This window comes from Thalia democratica, chromosome 8 (genome assembly GCF_965202585.1).
Source record: "Thalia democratica chromosome 8, ktThaDemo2.hap1.1, whole genome shotgun sequence".
Classification (NCBI taxonomy): Eukaryota; Metazoa; Chordata; class Thaliacea; order Salpida; family Salpidae; genus Thalia; species Thalia democratica.
This window is the reverse complement of record NC_139172.1, coordinates 40,781,816-40,803,552: the sequence shown is the minus strand read 5'-3', so window position 1 is coordinate 40,803,552 and position 21,737 is coordinate 40,781,816. Positions and strand designations below refer to the sequence as shown.

At 24.1% G+C, this 21,737-nt stretch overlaps 1 protein-coding gene across 1 annotated transcript; it reads right to left on the bottom strand.

Moving 5' to 3' along the window:
- Positions 1-13,313: 13,313 nt before the first annotated feature.
- LOC145843232 (uncharacterized) lies at positions 13,314-21,291 on the bottom strand. The gene is made up of 12 exons (XM_082950694.1): positions 21,130-21,291; positions 21,022-21,072; positions 20,794-20,956; positions 20,458-20,502; positions 19,755-20,001; positions 18,062-19,106; positions 15,621-15,780; positions 15,362-15,457; positions 14,665-14,906; positions 14,139-14,333; positions 13,938-14,026; positions 13,314-13,470 (listed from the first exon to the last, which is right to left on the bottom strand). Exons 1-12 carry the CDS (start codon positions 21,289-21,291, stop codon positions 13,401-13,403), a joined length of 2,565 nt encoding a protein of 854 aa, XP_082806820.1. The 3' UTR covers positions 13,314-13,400.
- Positions 21,292-21,737: the final 446 nt, after the last annotated feature.

The window sequence follows — 21,737 nt, the reverse complement described above, 5'->3', positions numbered from 1 at the left end:
TATCATAAAATGTAAGAACGATTATTGTGCAAAAATTCTATAATTCAACACATGTTTTAATGAAGTTACTTAAAACATATGTTTAGACACCTATTTTCACGCTGAAAAGCAGATTACATTTAATTCTAAAACAAGTTTATGTTGTATGAAATTACATTTAATACTTAGAAAAGTATAATTGTTTTAAAATATAGTATAAAACTTTCAAGTTTTTTGGTCAATTGAATTAAAATCATAAGGTTTTATATAACCAAACAGGGTAAAATACCTAAAGGCATTTATTAGTTTCACTAAACTTGAAAATTAAAACTTTAAACTGTTAAAAACTGTTATTTTACTACCATATGTATTATAAAATTAAAAAACATTGTATACTAATTACAAAATCAGTAAATGATAATACACAAAACATCTCTATAAGCACACTGTAGTTCGTTTTAAACTATTTTGATACTTTATATTCTTGAGTTTTTATTTAAGTTTTAAAACTATCACCTTTCTTTTGATTAAAAAAGTATATTATCTTAATGGTAAGTTAGTACTTGTACTATCTTATCGTATTATTTATTTAGTTTAAAATGTATACAATTGTTAAGAAACAAACTTTAACCTTTAAAGGTTTGGTATAAAAAATGTAATAAATTTAACACTATAACAACTAAAAAGTAAAAAAATAAATATAAAAAAATGTTTTCCTTGAAATGCTTTTATACATAATAAAAAGTAATAATTCCAGCTTAAAATTCATAAAAATTTAAAGCATTCAAATTTATTTTTTATCAGTTGAATAAAAAATTTCATTAATCCTCCTATTTAGAAGTTTTACGTCGTGCAAAAATAACACTCCGTGCGAAATTGACCCGCCGTGCTAAAGTGACGCCGTGCAAAAATAACACTCCGTGCAAAGTTGACCCACCGTGCTAAAGTGACGCCGTGCAAAAGTAAGACTCCTAGCAAAATTGATCCACCGTGCTAAAGTGACGCCGTGCAAAAATAACACTCCGTGCAAAATTGACCAACCGTGTTAAAGTGACGCCCGGCAAAAATTACCCCCGTGCTAAACTAACGCACCGTGCTAAAGTGACGCACCGTGCTAATATGACGCAGTGCAAAAGTGATGCAACGTGCAAAAGTGACCCACTGTGCAAAAGCAACCAACCGAGCTGAATTGACGACCCGTGCTAAAGTGTCGCTGTGTTAATCTGACACCCACCTGCCAGCTTAAAAAAAGTGAAACAGAAATTGTGAATACTTTTAACTAAATGTTATGCTTCATTACATAGAAGCTATTCTATAAAACTTGATACGTTGCCTTGAATTTTTATGTTTAAAAGATATTTTAATTATTTTAATTTTGTTAACCTTTGCGTTTACTGCATTAACTAAAAACATATTATTTATATTTTTCAAATTATATTAAGTTTATCTAATATATAATATTCAAATTTAAAACAGTTATGTAAACATACTTATAGGGTTCAAAAAAGGGCGTTAACTTATTAACATTTATATATAGATAAAGATAAGATAAAGAAAGACGGTTTAAGTTATAAAAAATTAAATCAAATTAAATAATGTATTATTTAAAGTAAGTTTTAATTCTAACATAAGCTTTTAAAATTTTTGTTGGTTTACAAAATTTAAATTTGAAAAAACAGTTCTGTATTTTAAGATAAACTTTAAATAATTTCAATTAATTGGTTTATTAAACATATAACTTAAAAAAGTACTTTTAGAACAATAAGTTTTGATTGAACCGATCTTACAAAGTTAATTTATGTAAACATTTAAAATCATCAATTAAAATAACTAATAAAATCTATTTTAATTGTAATATATTTAATATATAGTGTATATTGTATAAAATACAATAAGTTTTTATTACAATTGTTTTATATAGTATTGATCTTAAAAAGTCATTAAATTAAATTGATTTAAGTTTTTGTGATGTTTCTGTTTAGTCTAAACAGAAACTTATATATAGTCTTGTAGTTTAATATTTTATTAAAAAATTAAAAAACGCATTTTAGTAATTTTCGTTCACTTTAACTTTCTTTTGAGTTTTATTAACAAATCCTTCAGTTGTCATTAATTAAACTAGTTAATGAAATATACTTTACGCAGATATTGAGTCATATGTGTTATGAAAGAAAGATAAAACTATTTCTTTAAAGTTATAAATGGCATTTATACATGTTATCTAACTAAAAAATGTTAGCTAGATTATGTTATAAAAAAACTATGTTGTCTGGGTGATTAAAAAAAATTCATCGGAAAAAAAAATTTCCTCGAAATGTTTCATAGTTTAAGTCAAACGATTTTTTCGGAGCTTACAAATTTTCAATAACTCATAATTGTGCAAGAATAATTTTAGATGACAAAAATAACCTAAAAAAACTTTATAAGCTTAATAATCTAATTTATAACGCATTGTACATATCTTGCAAAATTTTTATAATTTAATCTATAGTTTATTTTGATTTAATAGACCCTACAAAACAGTAGTATGTGAACTAAACTATATTCATTACTAAAAAAATCAAGAACTAAAATAACAATAACAATCGAGTTAAACTAAATCAGTTAACTGAGTTTTTTCTATCGAAGTAATTTCTCTAACTATCCTTGTAGTAGCTTTATTAATAACTAATTTTGGGAAAAATACTATTTTTATGAGAAAATAGTTGTAAGTTTTCTAAATTACTCTAATATTTGATAATTGCAAGTAGTTTTGCAAATGAAAGTTATAAAACAAAACAAAACCACTTTTTACATTATTAAAACAAGTTACACTTATACTGTTGATATATTAAAACATTTTTTTTTATAACTTGTAATGATGTGATTTAGTTATGATGTTTTAGATGTGATTAATACAAATAAATAGTTTAAAAAAACTTTATGTCTTGTAACAAAATCATTTAAAATTTTATAGAATTTTAAGGCCTTCTACGTTCTAATGAAATTTTTCCATTTACTCAGATTAATTTTTACATAAAGTAAATTAAAAAGTATATTTAAAACATGTTTTGAACATTACTAATATAATTAAGCTGTAAATTGTAGAAGATGACTCATTGTTTGCCTAAAGTATATTTCATCAACTATAATTTATAATACTTTTAGAGCTCGTTTATTAAGCTAAATAGGAATTTATAAGTAATTTTCAAACTTTTTAACCTGTGCATCTAAAATTTGTATAAAATATTATACTAGTAAAAGAAATACATACTTTAAGCTAAAATAAAAATAGTACAAAGTAAAATTCAACGCAGACTACTTTCAAAATGTTCATTTAAATAAATAAAATTTTGTTTAACAAATTTAGTAATAAAAATAAGATGCTCTTTTTTACAAAGTTTAATATAAGTAACTTAATATTATCAAAAAATTTATTTTTAGATTGTAATAAAAATAAATAATAAAAAACTCAACTATATAAGAGCAATAAAATTTTTGAAAATTAATAATTTACTAACCAGCTTTATTGATACAAGAAAGTTGAATGAAGTTATGGTAGTTTTCAAAAACAAGTTTCTATACGATATAATATTCTTGATTTTTATTTTAACTTATTTCTGCAATAAATGTTATTGTCAGTTTTAAATAATCTATTTAATTTTTAACACACAAACATTTTTTAAACATAAAAACAACATTCAAATAACGTTTAAATATTATTCTTTCTCTGAACCTTAACATTGGCTTAATTCAATCTGATAACTATAAATAGCTACAAAATTAAAATATGTTATTGTGGCCTACTATCTTTAAACTACAAAAAAAATGTATAAACTTAGCTAGTTATCTTTTACTAAAACAGATTTTAACAGCTTTTAAAACTACGAAAAGTTTTGTTAATGCTTGACTTACTTCAGGATTAAAGTTTAATTCAAGCATATCAAGAAAAAAAAAATTGTAATACTCTAGTGTTCCCAATGCATAATATTAAATCTATTTTTGCAACAAGATGCAAACTTTAATACCAATAATATTTTGAAAACTAATAAACATGTCTTTTTGGGACAATAAAATTTATACGACTTAAATACGTCATTCAAAGCATATTCAAAATCAAAATACATCTTTAATAAGGTACCAAGCAATTTTCCTATTTCTCAGTGTTTCGTTTTACGATAAAAAGATTTTTTTTTTAACCTATGCGTTAACTACACTAACTAAAAACATGATATCATATAATTTTTAAATCTCTTTAATTAGACTTAAGTTGAAGGATATCTAAACTTTTAAAACTTAATAAAGACATGTAAAAACACTCAAAAGGTTTAAAAAAGGGCGTTAACCTATGAACATTTTTTAAATATATGAAAAGAAATAAAGTTTGTTTTATAAAAAAGATTAAATAAGATTAAAGAAGTCAAGGATAAGATAAATAATTACTTCGTCTGTCATATATTGATGTTTTCAAGGATTTTAAGTAAGCTTTAAATCTAACATAAGCTATTGTAGTTCTTATTCATTTGCAAACTTTATCAAAACAGTTCTGTATTTTATTTTCAACTTTATAAACATAACATTAACTATAAAACATTTAACTTAAAAAAGAACATTTAGATTAGTATGTTTTGATTGAGTTTATCTTACAAAGTTAATTAATGTATGCGTTACTATTAGTTAGAACGATAAAAGTAACTAATTTAATCCCTATAACTTGTAATATTTTTAATATATGGTATATAATGTAAAAAGTACTACAATAATAAGTTTTTATATCAACTGTTTTTGATTGTAATGACAACGTAAAGCCATTAAACTAGATTTATTATTAGCTTTTCTATTGTATGTTTTTTTTGTTTAATCTAAACAAAAGTGTGGTTTTTTCTTTCAGTAGACTAATGTTTCATTGAGAAATTTTAAAATACAGTTTAGTATTTTTAACTAACTTTAATTTTCTTTTAAATCTTCAGCTGTTTTAAATTCAAACTAGGTAAAAAAGTACTTTAAGCAGATATTAAGTCATGTGATTTCGACAAATAAAATATTTAATTATACCATTAAGGTTAGCAATTAAAAATTATACATTTTTAGTTCACTAAAAAGAAAGCTAGTAGATTTTAAAAATTTTATCGGAAAAAAAAATCCTCAAAATGTTCAACAGTTTAGGTTAGGCGATATTTACGGAGTAATAGTTTTCGAAAACTCATATTTGTGCAACAATAACACCTGAAGATAAAAAGTAATCTAATAAAAACTTTTAATTTTTAAAAAGTATATTCACAACGCGTTGTACATAGCATTGCAGATTCTTTTTAGTTTTAAACTTAAACTGATTAAATTGACTTTACAAATATGTAGTGTGTAGACTATACAGTACTCATAACAAAGAAAGTCAACATTGAATATGACTTTAAAAATCGATTTTAATTTACTAAAACCAATAAACTAAGTTTTTCCTATTAAAGTAATTTCTTTAAATAACCGTGTAGTAGCTTATTAGTGCTTTTTTTTTTCAAGTAAAAAAAACACTTTTATGAGTGAAAAAAGCATTGAGTTTAAAAAATAAATTAAAATTATTAAAAAAACATAACTTTTTTTATTTTATTTTATGTTGAATAAAAAAATTTAAGAAACTTTAAATAAGTTATAGGATAATTTTAATAGAAACTTAATTTACATTCTAACGAACTAATTATGACATTTATATAAGTAAAATAAACTTTGTTTTCTACCTATTAAGCATCAAAAGTTATTTCAAATAACTTAAAGATGTGTTTTATAATCTACAACAAATAAAAAGTTTAAAAAATTAAAAACTGTAACAAGCTCGCTTGAAAGTTTATATTATTTAAAGTTTTTTTATGTTCTAATATAAGTTTTCCAGCTACTTAACTTACTTTTTGATTTTATTAATCTTGAAAAAAAACCTGTTTTGAATTTTCAACATTAGTAAAATAATTTTATTGTTAGTGTAAAACACAGCATGAATAATTTTATTTCTTAAAGTGTATTTTATTAACTAGATTTTAAATAGCTAAATATCTTATTTATAAAACTGATAACAACATTATAAGTAATTTTAAAGTTTTTAAAGCAGTGCTTCTAAAGTTAACTAATAAATATTATACTGGTAGAAGAAAAACAGTTTTCAATTTGAGTAAAAAATTATCACAACATAAAACTAAGTAAATCAAAATAAATAACTGTAAAGTCTTGTAAAAAAATTAATATTACAAAGTTTTATTTTAATAAAATAAAAATTATTTACCTACCAGCTTTATTGATACAAGCAAGTTGAATGAAGTTATTGATATTTTAAAGTTACAAGTTGTTTCTTTACGATGCAATATCTCGATCATTTGTTTAACATATTACTGCAATAATATTTATTTGTAGTTTTGATAAGCTAATTCATTTTATACAAACTTTTTTCAAACATATAACTAATATAAACATTATTTAAATATTATTTTTTCTATAAACTTTTACATCGGTTACCTTTTCTTCAATCTGATAACTTTAAATAACTACAAGATTAAAAATTGCTGTTGTGGTGTATTAATGTCATACTACAAACTAAAACCATGTATAAACTAAGCTAGTTAAATTTTATTAAAACAGTTTTGTAACAGCTTTTAAAACTACTTAATGCCACTATTTCTCGATAAAACAAAACTTGTACCATTTAGATTGAAAGACATTGAGAAACTTCAAACTGAGTTTATAAAAAATATGCACGAAAAAGTTTGTCAATGCTTGACTTACTTCAAGATTAAGATTTTGTTCAAGCATCGAAAGAAAAAAAGAATTTAATACTCTAGTTTCATCAGTACATAATGTTAAAATTATTTTTGCATTAAGACGTAACCTTTTATGCCAATAATATTTAGTCTTTTTCGGGAAAAGAAAAAACAAAATGTTTTCAAATAATTTAATACCTACTTAAATAGAGTAAATAAACTTAAGTTACAAGCTTGAAAAGTGATTTAAAAAAAATTCAATAACCCTCATAAAACTAATGATTAACTCTTTAAATATTGAAAAAGTAATCAATATTATAATAAGACAACAAAAAAATGTTTACTACCTTATCATAGTTCTTGTTTAAACTTGATAACAATTCAAAATATTTTCAAATTGCAAAAAGTTTTAGACTTACTACGTACTATGATCACTGACTTATTCAGTTGTATAGTTTTAAATTGATATTGATTTTTATTTAAACAATATCGCGTTGTATAACTACATTGCAATGACATTATAGTTAAATAATAAAGCGGTTTATTTGAATACTAAAACATTTGATGACGTTGTTAAGTCATTATGACGTAATAATAATCCGTAAGTGCGATAGGAACACAATAAACATTTACATTTAGCTCAACTCTGACACAAACAGAAATCGAATATTATAAACACCAAAAAAAATAGTATTAGAAACTTGTTCTGTAAAACTAATAAAAGTTTGTTTTTTTAGTAAAAACTGCACGACTATAGATACTGATCTCAACATTTAATTACTGTAAATGCTATACTGTAAAGTAAATACATTGATAGGTATTAAAAAATTTGTAATATGATAAGTTATCTTAGAATAGGGTCGGCAGCTTTTAATAAGTCGTGACTCGTGGGCCAACTTCGTGAAAAAAATTGCTCGCCGTTGACTGTAATACAACAGATTTTAAGGGCTAATGCTGTTTTAGAATATTTTGCATTAATAAAATACATTTAATTAGTAAGTATTTTAATGTATGCTTATCTAAAGTATTAACTCGCCTATGATTATTTTCAATTTGCAGGCCGCATTTTCCCGACCAATGTTGTAAAACGATAACTAACTTGTTTCAAACCAGTTAAAACTATATACTTTCTTTTACACAGTAAACTTTTTTAACTTCGTGCAATTTATTGTAGAAAGTATAAGTACGGAAGTTTTAATGCTTGTATATGGTTTCTAGAAAAGACAGAAGTTTCTTTATCACTGCTTTATTTAACTAAAACAATATTAATATAGTTCATTGAATAATTCCTACAAAAATTTGACTAAAATTTTAATTTAAGATGTCTCTTTAATTTAAATGACACAATTGTACAAAAATGTTTTATAGTATTATCATTTTCAGTTGTAAAAAATTAAACGTAAGATTAACTATTAGAAAAATAGATTGAGTCTGAACTTTTAACTTATCAGTTAACAAGGTCTTAGAAAAAAAGTTTTTTAAGCGTCTTCATATTTTAAAGTATAACAAATTAAGTAACTTTCTCAAAAAATTGTTCTCAGTATAAACACTTCCCTATCGCGTGAAAAATTTTAAAATAAAACAGAGTTTTCAGTTGTTTAAATACGGATGTTGTAGTATAAAGCTTGATATTTTTCTACCAAAAAACTCAATGAAAGATGCTTGACTAACTTTAGTGTAAAGGTAATTAAGCATAAATACTTATATGATTACATATATAAAAACGGCATAAAACACTATTTTGAATTTATATTGAACATTGATATGCCATGCAACAAAATTGGTTTAATTTTCATTGAATTGTTAGTGCCAAAAATACTTTATATAAATACTTGTTTACTTAATTTATACAAAAGGTAGTTTTTTGTTACTTATATATTTCTCATAGTTTTAAATAAGTAATAACACCGAAAAATCATTTAAAATAAGTCAATGAGGGTACACTAAGCTTTTAATACTAATTTTTCTAAAATACTTATAGCAATTATTATCGTACTAAAAAAAAATTAAGATCTACAACACAGTTATTGAGATATTAAATTTAAACATTTTAAAAGTTATTTTCAAACATTCTTGATCTAGTAAAAAACTAACTTTTATTTTAAGTTCAAACTAGCTACAATTAGAATCTGATACAAATTTTGCTGTTAATTTTGAGAAAATATTAAATATAGCATTGTATAACTATTGTGTGCCAACAAATTGGAATTAAATCAGAAATTTTACATAATTTTAACAGAATGTTGTGCTTTATCACATAAATGTTTTCCTATAAAACTTGATGCGTTGATATGAAAAAGAAAAAAAAAAAACGATTAATCAGTTTGAAGTATAAAGATTTTTTAATGTACAAAAACTTTAAATGCGTCATTCAACGAATATTTGAATTCAAATTACGTTTTTTATTTAGGTACAAAGCAAATTTTCTGTTTATCAGTGGTTTGTTTTACGCTAAACTAATAACTAACTAAAAACATGATGTCATATAATATTTCAGTGTCTTTAATTAAATTTAGTTTAAAGGAGATATAAGAATCTAAAATTTAATAAAGACATGTAAAAACATTTATAAGGTTTATAAAGGGCGTCAACTCATAAACATGTTTTTAAATAAAGGAAAAGAAAGAAAGTTTATGTTATAAAAATGATTAAATGAAATTTGATATGATAGATATAAGATAAATAATTACATTTTTAGTCATATTTTGATCTTTTCAAAAATTTTAAGTCAGTTTCAAATCTAACATAAGCTTTTAAAATTCTCGTTGGTTTGCAAAATTCAAGTATGACAAAACAGTTCTTTATTTTAAACTTTATTAGACTTTAAATCTTTAGTTTCTTAAACATATAATTTAAAAAAGAACATTTAGATCCGTAAGTTTTGATTGAATTGAAAATAAAAAGTTGTTTTATAGAAAAATTACTAAGAAAATCAACGATAAAAGTAACTAATAAAATCGATTGTTAATAATATTGTTACATATATAATAGGTTTTAGGTCCTAAACGCGTTTAAAACTTACCTTTAATGTATTAAAATGTTAAGTTGAGTAGTTTGAATGAAAATATTTGTTAATTTCTTGTTGGAAAAACAAATCTTAGTTTTCATACAAACAACCTTCTATTTATTCGGGAAGATTGTCATTTTTAACTCGATTATTATTAATGAATATCATTGTTATGGTAGATATGTGAAATATCAGATTTAAATAAAAATTTTGTTTGGTTAATTTAAAAAAAGAATGTTTTAACTGAATTTAAACAAAACAATATATTAGTACAAAACAACTTTTTTTATAATTACACATAAACTAAAATAAAATACATTTGTAAAAATTATTTTTAAGTCTAACTATTACGTTTCGTTTGTAAAAGTATGGTACAAAGTTTCATACAAATTTTGTAGTATTGACCTCGTTAAGCCGGTCACTTCACTCGCGGGCCGGTCTTTTCAACTCTTCCGTATCCGGCCCGCTAGCCGTATGTTTCCCATCCGTAAGTTTATCAAGCATTCTTATTTTTAAAGTCTTTGTTTTATTTTATCCGCTAGTAAATGTCAAGAGTAATACCATAGCAACTAAATTGAATGAATTACCTTTTTCATATACTTGTTTAACATAAAAAGCTTGACATTCAACAAAAAAATTACTCACGGAACATTAAATAACTTTATAAACCCGAGACATATAACAAGTTGTTGTAAGTTGTTTTACTTAATAAAACAAAGTATCTTAAAAATTAGTAAGAATTGGTTGTATTACGTCACTATAATTTTTATTGTCTACTCAGGGTCGGCAGCCTTTTGTAACTCCCGAGCCATTTATACTGGAATAAGTTTAGAAATTTTCAAACTATTTTTACTAAAGTAAAATATTTCTCGTGTAAGTGTTGTTTTAGTCTTTTATCAGTCGTAAAAAAACTAATGTGTATTTCTAAAAATTATTTTGTCTACAACACACTAAACTTTTTACAAACGTTTTTTTATTGCTCACTACTGATTTTCTGCTCAGATTGTCAACTGTAAGTTACATTCTTTGTTTAATAAGTTTTTATTTAAGTTTAAATCGAAAAATACTTATATTTTAAACTCTGCTTTCTACTGACATTTAGTAAGTATATTTTTATGTTAGTTTTTATTGCCGTTATAGTTTGTACACGTTTTTTTTTTTATTAATATGTGAGCTGTTTAGAAAGACTTTATAAAACTTATAATAGCTCTTTTTGCAAACATTCTTAATACAAACATTAACTGGTAAAACATATTTAGTTTTATTAATAGTATTTATTTTTTAGAATATTTTTATGATTATGTTGATAGTAATTCGCTTTTAGTTACTACTACTAAAAGATAATACTATTAGTTGTGTACTTTTTTAAGCAGTCGAAAGAATATTAGTCTTTTACTTAAAAGTATAAAATTATTTAACTCACTAAGGTAAGCGCATCTAATTTAAACTTTTTACAGATTGAAACGAATTTTATTTACATTAAGTTTAAGTAAAATGATGTTATTCAAAAAATTGTATACTTAACCTAAAAGTTACTGGAAGTATTTCAATTTGATATACAATGAAAAATTAGTTTAATCCCAATGTTATACTAGGGAACGGTCACAAAATTTTCCATAAAGCGACACTTTAGCAAGTCGCTTTTGCACGAGAGCTTAAACTCTTCTAATTAAGAACTTTTTTGATTAAAACATTATATTCATTAAACAAAAACTCTTTTGTTAATATTTGTAACCCGTTCTCTAGTATAACATCGGTGTTAAACTAAACTTTTCACGGCTAATAAAATAAGTATGCTACCAGTAAGCGATAGGTTAGGTACCTAATGTTTTGTACGAGAACCTTAATCATAGATTAAGTATAAAAGAACCACGTTTTATTGTTATAAAAAAAGCAAAATACTTATGGTCAACATAGAGAGTTAAAGAGTTTTGTATTTTTTGGTGAGTTAGTTGTAAAATCGCTTGCAAAAACATTAGCTAAATTTTCAGATACTTTTCTCGTCAACTTACAGCTTATAACAATGGACAAATGTTTGTTAAACATTCTGAATTTTTTACACCTAAATATTTTATATTCACTAGCAGGTGTCAAGAGTAATACAACAGCAACTAAACTGAATGAAATTTGCTATTTTATAAGTTTGTTAAAACTATTAAAACTTGTTATTTACGGAACATTAAACATTTAGCTAAAACTGAAACATATGTTGTAAATTATTTTATTTTAGAAAACAGTGTAACTAAATCATCAGTAAGAATTGGCTGTATTACGTCACAATATATTTTAAAGTTTACTAGGGTCGGCAGCCTTTCGTAACTCGCAAGCCAATTTTACTAGAAAAGTTTTTCCCAAAACTATCTTCTTAAAAAATATTTTTTAGATCTACAGTTACTAGAAAAACATCGTAATAAACACTACAAAAATGCAACTTTAAACTAAAGTTATGACTAATTAAGCAATAAAAGAGTACTGTTAAGATAAACTTATCTAATTAAGATGCTCATTTTAATTATTTTATACATATAATTCATCTTTATAGTTTTTAAAAAGTTTTCTTTTTAATAGAAAGTACCTCTTGGGTTATAGATTTTGACTTTAAGGGCCGCAGTTAGCCGACCCCTATATTTATTGACTCAATGTATCTTAGTTTTGAATAATATCTTTTAATTTATCACCACTAAAATTGGGGTTTAATAAATACTTACTCAAAACATTATAAATATACTTAAGTCGTACCTCCCAAAAAAAGTATATTTTTATACAATTTAAACAAACCAATGTATATACAAATGAATTTTTTAGTTTATAAAGTATACAACATAAATAAACATATTGAACAAAGAAATAAAAAGTGTTATTAAAATATTGGTTGTAAAAAATGTTAACTTCATTTATAAAACTTAAGTTCTTAGTATATTCAGATTAATAAAAACAGAACAACATAATTCAGTAAGAGAGTATAAATAACTATCTTTTCCTAAAGGAAAACGACCAATATTTATTTTTATATTGTCTTAAAATAAACTCTATATTGAATATTAATTTATCACGAAATAAAAAGTTTTAAAATTGTAAAATTCAGTTTCTGCAAAAAAATCTTCACGACTAAATCGTACACAAACTAAATATTTGTAAAATGACTAAATACTAACAATTCTAAAACAGTGTTTTTTGTTTATTTTTTTCATCAAAAATTGACAGGTTAAAAACACTATGCTTACATAGTTTATATTGATTACAAAACAGATACTAATTTTTTAATCTTTTAGTAGCAAAAAATGTTAAAACTATACAATAAAAAAAAACCATATATATATTTTTCTTTTAAGAAGAATTAGAACTGTGTTTATAAGTTTTTATTATTGGTTTTAAAGATATTTTTTCCATTGATAATGTATTGAATGAAACATAGTTTTTTCATAAATAATTTAAAATAATAAGATATTTTTCGTAATGTAAACAAACAACTATGAAGCTCATATACATTTAGCTGATAATAAAAAAGTTTGAAAGTACACATGAATAATAGAAACAGTTTTAAGCAAATAAACTTTAAATACAAGCTTTATAACTATCTGCTAATTTCAGAAAAACTATTTAAAAAAAATATTCACTATATTAATTAAAACAAACTGCAAAATTAAGAAATTGATTGTTTATATTACATATACTCTTGTTTGATTATTGAATTTTTACCATATTGTAAGACTTGAGTCATATGATGATGTTTGATCAGAATCTTCTGGTCTTCTGAGATAATCACTGTTGAAAAATTTTGAGTTAGTAATTAAAAAGCTGGTTGATTTGATAAAGAATCGTAAATTGTATACGTGATTTAATTGATTCAGTGGTTTTATTTTTTAAAACAAAAGTAGGACAATATAAAAACTGTTTAACAATTTAATTTTAGAAATAAACTAAGATGCAGTTAAGTTACATATGTGCAAACACTTTTAAAAACTTTAATTGAATAATTATAATAAAAATGATAGTAACAATTAATGCACAGTACTAACAATTTATAAGTTAACAAGTATATATTTGAAAAAATAAAAAAGAGTAACAACGCTCAACAACTACGTAGCTTTCAAATTATACATCAAAATAGTTTTATAAACTGAAATTACTGAAGATAAGTGTAATATTGTAATTACTAATCTATAAGACAAAAACGTATTAGTAAATATTTTGATGCAACAAAACAAACTTGATTTAAACAAACAACTAACCGATTAGTAAACACTGGTGGTTGTCCTCTTTTTAATTTTGCTACAAGTAAGGTTTGATAACCCCCATATGATATTTCGATTTCAACTTCCTGTTATGAAAATTAAAAACTTTTTACATATGAAAATAATTTATAACAATTAATAACACAAATTACAACATTTTACTAACTTGAGTTAAAACTAATTGAAATAAAAACTAACATCATCAAAAGCGATGTTGTTTGTTTGAAAGTTTGAAATTTTCTCATCAAATTTTCTACAAGTTCTTAAATTTGTTTCATCGTTAACACGAAACCAGATACGAATCCTTTCAATTTGAATTTTATTGATGGAGTTGATTAACAATGAAATAAATTCCTCATTGTAATTGTAATCATTGAAAGTAAGATATTCAACCTTTTTAATTATTTTTAACTTTACTTTGATAAAACTTTCAAGTTCATGTTATGCATTTACTAACATTTTTAGCTAGATACAAAATAAAATGTTACAAATATCATATTTATTCTTGTTACTTTAATTGACACGAAACAAAATCATAATAAATGTTTTTTGTCAAAACGATAAATATATATAAATAAATGTTTCAAAACTGTTGTTCGATATTTATTTATAACATGAAAATAACTAAAAGAACAAAATAAATTTCAGTAACATGAATTTATCTGAACAATATTATAAAAGAAAATAACAGTTCAAAATTTTTTTAACTGATGTTAAAACAAACTTTGATATGTGATGTTGATAAAGTTCTTATCATCCTCTTTAGATTATTTGTATTTATATAAGGTAAATTCAACTCTTCTATCTGAGTTACAAAGTTACTTATAAATAATACGTCGGTTGTAACTTGTGGGTCGTCGATCTCAATAACAAAATGGTGACGTCTTAAAACTGACTTCAGTTCGTTTATTATGTTGTGATCACAAATTTCACTGTAATCTTTTCTGACTACTTTTGCATTGACAGCTGCGGTAATTTTTTATTGTTGGTTTGTTACTAAGTATATTTGTGTTTTATTTAGTTTTAATAAAAATTTACTCTATTTTTAATAAAATAAACTTCTAAGTTTTAAATTTTAACAAAAAGCTAAAACAACGTTAGTTTTATGTCCTTATAGTAAATTACGAGCTTAAATTTCACATAACGCTTCTTAAACAAATAGCAATATAATTTATATAATATGCTTTGTGTACTTGTACGATAACATTATGTATAAAAACAAATGGTTAGATATTTTCATAAAATAAATTTAATAAATAAAAGTTAAACATGTAAGTATAAGTTTAAAGTGATCAAATAATTTTATTATCTAACATCAATTTTATTGTACATTCTAAAAATTACGAGCTATGGATAAACTAAATCACTTTTATACGTATTAGTTTATAAAGTTAAATTAATTTTAAAACTAATTTACTAACGTCTAGTAATTGACAAATAGTTTCTATGACAACTGATGATACGTTCTGCTGATTTTTTGATAAATTTAAATTTCTTTCTTATCAGTTCATCATTATCTAAAACAAATATTTTAGTATTATAACTACAGTATAAATTTATACAAACAAAGTAGCACATTAAACTCTATGTATTGAAAGCTTTAGACTGAATAAATAAACAACATAAGCTTAAATGTAACCCAAGAGTTAAACGAATTTAAGAAAATAAGTAAAAACTAACCAAATACTAGAACATTCAGTAATGAAACTGTAAAGGTACGCACAGTTGCAAAATCATCTTCTCTGCCATATATATTAAGTTCATGAAAAATTCGTTGTAAAAACTCGCAGAAACTTGTAAAGTCTAGTTTCAACCATGCGTGTCGGCTTGTTAAATATTCCTGTTTAAAATATGATTTTAGTAATAAACAGGGTTTAGAAATAAATTAAAAGCTAATTCAGTTTTTAAATTATACTAACTTTTATTTAAGCTTTAAATCGAAGATATAACATTTCATTTTCAATTCATTTATATAGTACTGATCACAATAAGTTCTGTTTAAGTAATTCCTTTTATTGATTTTAGATTAAGAGTAAAATCAATACTAAAAAATTTAATAATAATAAAAAAATATTTGTTTTCTTTAAACCAAAACATATAGTACTTAAAAAAATAAACTTAACAACCTAACAAACAACTTTCGTTTAATCTAACTATATATTCTTAAACCTATCTAAACCTGGATATAAACAAAACAACTGAAATTTCAAGCTACAAAATATTTGTTTTTTTAAACATAAGTGAAAATTAATCAAATGACAAGTATTTGTAACAAATTAAACTTTTTATAATCCTTTATGTATCGTTTACACCTACTTTTGAAACTTTATCATAAAAAAAATTAGAACTTTAAAAACTAATTTTTAGCTATCACTAGTTTTTGTCCTGAGGAAAACACACAAAAATTGTAGCAATAAAATCAAATCGTTTTATGAAACATGTACAGGAATTTGTTTTAAATTATATATTTATTTGTATTAAGCTTTCACAAGTTCTTGTAAAACCTTTGTGTTACTTGCTTTAAGAACTTAATAACTTTTAGAGGTTTAATTTGTTTCTATTTTAAAATTTAAACTTATTTTTAACATAATTAAGTAGTGTTTTAATTAGTTTATTAACTTTTGTTTAGTTTTGTAAGTTAAAGCTTAATATTCAATGAAAAATAGCACAGTATTTGATTATATTAATGGTTAACAATCTTTACATGAAAATATAAGTAAAACTTTTACTTAATATTGTTTCAATATAAAATATAAAAAAGGTCTTCGAAGTCTTATTAGAATCTAAATATTTTATTTTTGTTCAGCATCAACATTCCTGAACAATACCAAAGCAAAGAAAAAATTTAAGCTTTTTATACGCTTTTTAAACAACGAAACTTTTTTGAAACGTGGTGTATTAATCACTATCAACCACATATATTAATTTGTACAAAAGTATAAGTATCTAAAGTATATAGTAAGCAAAAGTTTTTTTTGTTTATGAGCATAATTTTGTTACTAGATTCATTATTTACTTTTCGACGTTTAATTTGTATGGCGTTTTTAATTAGTTATCTAAACATTTAGTATACAGTCGCCTCTAACAATTCCACGCACATTGTGTCCAAAGCAAATTTCGAAAATAAACGATAGAACGTAACTATAGTTTTCATTCAAGATGTACATATATGTGAAAAGTTTTGATAAACTTGCGCACTTAAGACTAAAGTTGTCTTATATGATATAAGAGAAAGATTTGTGTAATGTTCATTCTTGTTTTTATTTAACATCATTACCATATCTTGCTAAAAGTTTCTTTTAAGCCTTTTCTTCAGAAAACTATTTCTATTGCTGTTAGCTTTTATTATTGTGAGTCAATATTTTTCTAGCAGAAATTTAATAACAACTATTTTTAACTATTTAAGCTTATGCTACACTGGGACATAAATAAAAGTTTATTTAACCGTCAATGAACGTAAGTATAAACAAATATAAAGCTAGTTTATCATTTAAACTTATTAGAAAAAATAATATTTTATCATTTCAACTAATACAATATATTTAGAATACTAAGGATTATTCAATTTTGTGTGTTTTTTTAGAAGTCTAAAATACGTAACTATACGAGAGTGCGTAGATTTGCGAAAAGTGACTGAAATGTTAAAACCTTTGAAAACTACAAAAAAATATTTTCAAAGAATCATTATTTAGTTTTTAAAAGATGTGTAAAAAATCACTTACTAGTTTAAACGTAAAATATTTATAATAAACAGTTACTAGTATAAAATAATTTCAATTTAATGAAGTAAAATAAAAAATCTATCAATATAAAAACTTAATGAGTTTTTAAGACTTTAAATATACTTGTGTTTTTTGCGTTTTTTTTTTGACTGATTAAGCCTTAGCTTTATTAATTATAACTAACAGTTGTTTAGAGTTAATTATAACTAAGTTTTTCTATTCTAAAACTTTAGAACAGTTTTATGTAAATGTTTTACAAATATTCAATATAAATTATAAACATATATATTTTAAATAAACTAAAAATTAAAAACCTCTACTAATTATGAAAACGTAAAAAGCTTTTATCACTTAATAAAACTTTAACTAAGATATATGTCTTGTAAAAACAAAACTAACCTGTATGCTCTGATGAGCGAAGTAGAACAAGCTTGGACCAACTAAGGCTGAGTTTGTTTCTCCATGAACTCCTAAAGCGAGATCCTGGATTTCATTGGGATCAATTCTCAAACTAGACAGATCACTTTGATCAATGACAACCGATCCTTGCATGGTCTTTTTGTAAGCTAGTTCCATGATCTTACTCATGACATTTGTGTCTTCAATCTCTCCTGCATTGTGTGCACAATCCTGAAGCCTTCTAAGAAGCTCATCAAAAAGACTTGCAGTTGACCTTATTGTTTTCCAAACTTCATCAAGACCAGATAAATTGACAAGCATAGCAAAAAGTCGTAGAAAAAGTGGAGAGTAAATAAGTTGTTGGACTCTCGGAGACTTTTCTTGAAGTTTTGAAATTACTTGGTAAACATCTCCTGTTTGGACGTAAAAAGACATCAGTATCCTCATACTAGTTTCAGACAAATCGTCAAGATAAAATACAGAATCGGGCTGGATTAATTCATTAAAGTTTAAAACAGAATGGGGTCTTGAAGTTAAAATAAGTCTTACGTCAGGTAATATTTTTCGTGAAAGAATAAGGAAAAGAAGTTTTGAAGGTAGATACTCTTTATGCACGTTTACTCTTGAAGACTCTTCTATGCAAGTTATCTCAAACCTTGCCTGGTCCAAACCGTCAATTACCAGAGTAACTTTGTGTTGGTTGGATAATAACCAGGCAAGTGCTTCATCTGTTTGGTTTTCATTAATATTAATATCACTTGAAAAATATTTTAATCCTAAACTTATCAAGAAATACTTAAGATCAATCGGCTGTCGAGGATCAACAATCATAAGAGGAATGAATAAAGCGTATCGATTGCAATTAAATGTGGATAGAACACAACGTTTGCTTAAGGTGGTTTTTCCTGCACCAGCTGGACCAATAAGCAAGATATATGGGTTTGGATTAATCTTTAATTGTTTACTACGTCGTTTACTGTGTCCAGGCTCATTATGTTCAGAAAAACTTGACTCAGTAGACTGTTGGATTTCATTTTGATTTATTCTAAAATTTAAATTTATGTTCTAACTTGGTTTTCTACTTTACTGCATACTGAAACTGTTATTTTTTATTACCTCTCTACTTACACTTTAAATTTATATTTTAAAGCATTAAGTTTCTTTCTAAAATAAAAATAGTTTAAATTAATTGTTCACTTTAAAAGTTAGAAAAGTAAGACTTAGTTACAGATTACCAAATTTTTTTATTAAGATATTTTTTATCAATTAAAGTTTGGTTTATTGAAGCTATTAACATGAGAACATACTAAGTAAAGTAATATCTAAGGAAGAAAAATTCATAATCAACCGAAAAACTTTTGATTATAATAGTTTAATGCTGATAATACAGTTCCTAGTATTATTTTTAACTAATAAATATTTTTATATAAACTATTGTAAACATGAAACTATAAAAATACTTTATTTGTTCAATCTAACTTGCATTCTATGACATATTAAATATTAATTATTGTAACTACTTAACTCAATATTTGAAATGTTTTGAGTTATGTAAATAATGTTACTACAATTTCTAAATTAGAAACTTTAACTGAAGTTTTTTAAATAATTAATTTTACTTTTGTTTACATAACTGAAACAAAAACTTTAGGTTTTACTAACATTTTTGTAATAAAAACCAAACAAAACTAACCCAACTACGTCATCAAAATTAACTACAGGAGCATGTTTGTAAATTTCTCTTTGTTCTTCAAGCACACGATACCTTCCATCAACAAATGCTGTGTTCCTTCTGAAGTGATCAATACTCACTTTAATGACAGGATGGACCACTGGCACGTTTCGATTCATCTCTTCAGTGTCTTTTATTCCCATTGGATCAGCAAGAATTCCACATTTCTTCTGAAGTACATCTTTGATTTTAAGAATAAGACATCCTTCTGTAATATTTTATTAATAGTCTTATTTTTTTTGGTTGTGGCATAATTTAATAAAAAAAATAAAAACCATTAATTTTTTGCGAACAGCTGATTTTAATTTAAGATCAAGTCTGACTTCTAGGTTCAATAATCGACACTTATTAAACAGATAACATTATTTTCTAAGAATGTGAAAATTATTTTCAAATTAAATACAATTCTATTTTGAAAACGTACTTCTATGTGAATAAAAATTATTATTAGTACATAGCTATTATGTAGAACTAAATTTATTATAAATACTAAAAATAATGTAAAAACTATACTTTAATTAATTCGTGATAAAATTGTTTTCTTTTTATGTAAACTAAATTATCAGTTTTACGTCATCACTCATAATACTTGAAGTACAACTGTTCTTCGTTGTACTAATATAAAAAAAAATAAATTAGAATAGTTAGTGAAAAAAATCTTTACCATAAAGTCCATCTTTTTCATTGTAGTTTAGAAAATCACCACGAGCTGTAAAATATATTTTTTAATAACTAAAGTACGATTGGTGTTTTAAAATTTTTTTTACAGTAAACTGAATCTACTAGAAATTGTTAAGATACTGACAAAAATCATCAACTAATTTTACAGTACTTACATAATTAAAATTTTTAAACTTTTCAATATTCAAAACACTGAACTATTAAACTATCCTATAGCTTTAACTTCAAGATTAATTTGTAGAAAACCAAAAATGTTCTTTAATTTTGAATTTCTTAAAATCTTTATCACAGATAACAAAACATTAACGTATTAACTTACCAGGTCTAACAATATCAGCAATACATTTTAAATTATTTTCTTCTAAAGATTTTAGAAGTGCTTCACTCCATCCAGGTAACAAATGACCACATGCTCCATTATGAAGAATCAATTCCACCATCTTGTAAATACTCCCTTCGTTTTGAAGACGCTCAATTTCTACCTAGTACAAAAATAGTGACTTACAAGCTAAACTGTTTGTAAAAAAGTATAAAAGAGTTTACACACTTTTCTTCTATTCCGGAGACTAACCTCATTTTCAACATTTCTTGTTTCATCCTACAGATTAAAAAGTAAGTTAACGTGTTAACTGATTATATTTAAGTTTATACAAACTTGTAAATCCTCCCTGAAAAACTTTTTCAACGGTGTGAAAACTTCTGGTATCTCAACAGTCTTCAGTTTTTGTGACAAGCTTGGATCGTTTGAGATTTTGAACACAAATAATTTGTCTTGTAAATCATCAGAAATTGTTAATTGTCTAATTTGATTCTCCATTTTATTCATAAGGTTTTAAATTTACAAATCTATATAAACTTACACTTCCTGTTTAGAAAATTGTTTGATAATTTAATCAATTTTAATTGAGTTAAAACGCTTGAAAAATAACTAAAATCTAACAGTATATGAAAAAAAATTCTGAAATAAGGTAAAATTAACTAATTATTAACAAAATTAGCTATTTTGCCACGGAAACTCTCATATTGTCCAAACTTTGTACGAAATGCCAGATAGTACCGCAAGACCATCAAACATTTCCTTTAAAGTCCAAAAAATCTTGTTATAACTCGCTAGACAGACAAAGTAGTGAGAAACTACTACATTTATAAAACTGAATTTAATACTGCCGTGTTAAAGGATTAGTTTGTGGTTACATCTAAGCGAATTGTCTGTGGTTGTGGTTTTATACTCCTGTTATGTACAATAGCAAAAATAGCTTTGCT

Bases quoted from the DNA above. Each gene is read 5' to 3' on its own strand.
- LOC145843232 (XM_082950694.1), bottom strand. From the start codon at position 21,291: ATGGAGAATCAAATTAGACAATTAACAATTTCTGATGATTTACAAGAC. The intron at 20,957-21,021 runs GTGTGTAAACTC...TTTTTGTACTAG, and splicing joins GTCTCCGGAATAGAAGAAAA to GTAGAAATTGAGCGTCTTCA. The intron at 14,334-14,664 runs GTTTGTTTTAAC...ATAATTAAAAAG, and splicing joins TATCAACATCACATATCAAA to GTTGAATATCTTACTTTCAA.